At 39.3% G+C, this 3,867-nt stretch overlaps 1 protein-coding gene across 1 annotated transcript; it reads right to left on the bottom strand.

Moving 5' to 3' along the window:
- Window positions 1-1,526: 1,526 nt before the first annotated feature.
- Window positions 1,527-2,450, bottom strand: LOC145126742 (uncharacterized). Its single transcript, XM_079062048.1, has one exon. The coding sequence runs from the start codon at window positions 2,448-2,450 to the stop codon at window positions 1,527-1,529; it is 924 nt and encodes a 307-aa protein (XP_078918174.1).
- Window positions 2,451-3,867: the final 1,417 nt, after the last annotated feature.

Raw genomic sequence — 3,867 nt, 5'->3', positions numbered from 1 at the left:
GTAAAGAGCCTCAAATAGTGGGGATTTTATGTTGGTGTAGTAGCTGTTATTGTAAGAGAACTCAATTAGTGGTAAATGGGTATACCAAGAATTACCAAAATCAATCACACAAGACCATAACATATCCTCCAAAGTTTGGATTGTTTACTCGCTTTGCCCATCAGTCTGTGGGTGGTAAGTGGTGCTCATATCGAAACGAGTTCCCAAGGATTTTTGTAATAACTGCTAGAATCTCGAAGTGAATCTTCTATCTCTGTCTGAGATGATAGTAATGGGCACCCCATGGAGTCTGACAATTTCCTTGAGATAAGTTCTTGTCAACTTTTCCATCTTATTATTTTCCTTGATTAGCAGGAAGTGGGCGGACTTTGTCAACCTGTCGACCACTACCCAAATAGTGTCATAACCACTAGGCATCTTCGGAAACTTCATAATAAAATCCATTACGATTTGCTCCCACTTCCACTCATGAATCTCAGGTTGTTGGAGTAATCCTGATGGCTTTTGATGCTCTGCTTTTACCTTAGAAAAAGTTAGGCACTTGCCCACATAAGTGGCAATCTCGGCTTTCATGTTAGCACACCAATACAACTTCTGCAAAATCTGTGTACATCTTGTCTGAGCCTGGGTGGACAGACTACCTAGTTTTATGAGCTTTGTCCAAGAATAAGCTTCGGATGTCGCCAAACTTTGGCATCCAAATTATGTCCATAAGATATCGAGTCCCATCATTCCTTAGCTCAAATTGTTTATCCATCCCCCTTAACACTTCCCCCATAATGTTCTCTTCCTTTAGAGCTTCAAGCGAAGCTAATTGAATGTGGGTGGTAAGATTAGAATGGATCGTCATGGTCAGAGCTCGTACTCGACGAGGTTTTATATTTTCTTTACGGCTCAATGCGTCCTACACAATGTTTGCCTTCCCCGGATGATACCGAATCTCACATTCATATTCATTTAGTAACTCAATCCACCTTCGTTGTCTCATGTTTAATTATTTTTTTATCAAAGATGTGTTGAAGACTTTTGTGGTCAGTATAAATAATACACTTCATGCCGTATAAATAATGTCTCCATATCTTTAATGTGAAATGCTGACCATGCTCTTCCTTAGTCTACGAGTATATTAGAATTCCATCAATGAAAACTATTACAAACTTGTCCAAACATGGCTTGCAGACACGATTCATAAGATCCATGAATACTGTTGGGGCATTGGTCAACCCAAAAGGCATAACTCGTAATGGCCGTAACGGGTCCTGAACGCAGTCTTCAGAACATCTTCTTCGAGTACCTTGAGCTGATGGTATCCCGATCTTAAGTCTATCTTTTAGTAATAGCTAGATCCTTGGAGTTGGTCAAACAAATCATCAATTCTAGGGAGGGGGTACTGGTTTTTGATCGTCAGTTTGTTCAACTCCTTATAATCGATGGATATTCTAAAAGACTCATCCTTCTTTTTTGACAAATAATACTGGCACTCCCCAAGCCGAAAAACTTGGCCTGATGAAGCCCTTGACAAGAAGTTATTGTAGTTGGCTCAAGATTTCCTTCATCTCGGACGGAGCCAATCTATAGGGTGCTTTAGCCATTGGCGTTGCTTGGGGGATTAGGTCAATTCTAAACTCGACATGTCTGGTTGGTGGTAGACCTAGCAAATCTTCTGGGAAAACATCAGGGTAATTGCATACTTGAGGTATGTCCTTTATCTCATTCACTTTAATCTTCTTATATACGATATGTCCCAAGAAGGCATAACACTGCTTGTGTAGATACTTCCGAGCTTTTGTGCAAGAAACGAGCTTAAGGTTTTGATCTGAATTTTCACCATAGATAACTAAGTTTTCCCCATTAGATAGAGTTAGTAGCACAACTTTCTCGTAACACAAGATATATGCATGGTGAGAAGACAACCAATCTATGCCTATGATAATGTCGAAGCTTCCGATTGATATTGGCATAAGGTCAACTTGGAATGTGTGGTCGTTTAGAGTTAGGAGACATTTTCTTAGAATTTCAGTGGTACTTTCTATTTGTCCATATGCTACTTCTACCTCATACACTACATCTAATTTATTGGACTCATGGTTTAATAATTGCTCAAATGTCAGAGTTATAAAACTTTTATCAGCTCCGGTGTCAAATAAAACTGAAGAATATAGGTTGTTGATAAGGAATGTACCCGTAACCACTGAGGGATCTTGAATCGCCTCCTTGCTTCCAATAAAAAACGCTTGCCCACGAGCGTTTTCACCAGCCCTCTTTGGTTTCGGGCAGTTACGCTTAAAGTGTCCCGCGTCTCCACATTCAAAACAATTTCTTCCCCCCCCCCCCATTGCCCGATCTTGTACCAACCCGAGTGTTTCCTGTAGCAGATGCCAAAATTTTATAGTAATTGACTGTGTGCCCCATCCTGTTGCACCTGCTGCAGTGGAAACATTCACCGACATAGTTTTGATGACATTTGTTGCACCATTGGGCTTTGTCTATATGGTTTCTCTATTGTGTTGGTGTTAGATTAGTAGCTGTAGTTTCCGTGTAAACTGTTCCAATCTCTTGTTTCTTTCTTGTTGTTTGCTTAAAATTCCTTCCACCAGACTTGCGTTTATTGTCCCCATACATGGGAGTTTCAAATTTAGCACTCACGGTTCCTTAACTGACTTCGTTCTTGACCAATCGATTTGCCAAATTTCTAACACTTTTTGTAAATTATTGATCGTGAAGACATCACCATTCCCCTTATTTGTGATGCCAAGCCTCAAATGTAACACTCTATCTTTTTGTATTGTAGGGTTACTAGAGTCGGGAAAAGTAGTGAAAGGTCATTAAACCTGGTTGTGTAAGACTTGATGTACAAGCCTTTCATTTTCAGATTCCATAGTTCTTGCTCCAAGGATTGAACTTCATACCTTGGGTAGTATTCTTCCTCCAACATTATTTTCAGTTCTCTACAAGTTATTAAGTTTGCATGGATAATGCCCAGAGTTTTCACTTGGTCATTCCACCAAGTGAGGTTTGAATCCATAAGTGTACACACAGCAAATCGGACCTTGTAGTCATCGGGACAGAAACTTATTTGGAAGACGGATTCCGTATTTTCAATCCATCTTGTTAGACCAATTATTCCCTCGTTCCCATTGAAGTTTTTAGGTTTGTAGTTCATGAAATCCTTATAACTGCAAGATCTTTGCGGCCCTATAACATCTCCTCGAGAGCTACTACCACGACTATTTCCATTCATTCCATCCCCAGCTCCGGATGCAGCATTTCGAGCTGCTTCTGCTTGTGTTAGGGAAATGGAAAGGCAATCAACTATTATCTGTTCTAATGTTTTTGTGGTAGCAGGTAATCCTGGTTTAGTTGGTGGTTGCTGATCAGACGGGGTCTGCGTTTCCATTATTGGGACTGCTCTTGTCCCTGGCCGCCCTCTTCGAGGTTGTCTAGTTCTTGATTCTGGAATTGATGTTAGGTTAGGATGTAATCTAGTGCTTCTTTTCCGTGTAGGCATGTAAACCTATCATATTTAATAGTGTAAAAATAAGTTGGTTATAATTGATTACTCATTCAATTTAATGATATTTGACTTGTTTCGTAAATCATTTTGCAACTATTACATTATTCACAAAAAATTTCCAACCACGAAAATTAAACATTTGTTTGATGTGAAAGTAATATAATATAGGCTTCATCATATATCACATAATTTGATTTCATCAAACATTACAATAATTGTTCAAAATTTTAGGGAAAACAAAAGTTCCACTAGCTATTACATCAACGGCTCCAAGGCCCAAAATTTACAAGAAGTTACATATTCCTGTTATATCTTCCTTCCCCAAAATTTTGACAAACCAAGGCATTACATGC

This window comes from Lactuca virosa, chromosome 7 (assembly GCF_052849685.1).
Source record: "Lactuca virosa cultivar CGN04683 chromosome 7, Lactuca_virosa_CGN04683_v6, whole genome shotgun sequence".
In the NCBI taxonomy this organism is placed as follows: Eukaryota; Viridiplantae; Streptophyta; class Magnoliopsida; order Asterales; family Asteraceae; genus Lactuca; species Lactuca virosa.
The sequence above is the reverse complement of the archived record's forward strand: the minus strand, read 5'-3'. Positions and strand labels throughout refer to the sequence as shown.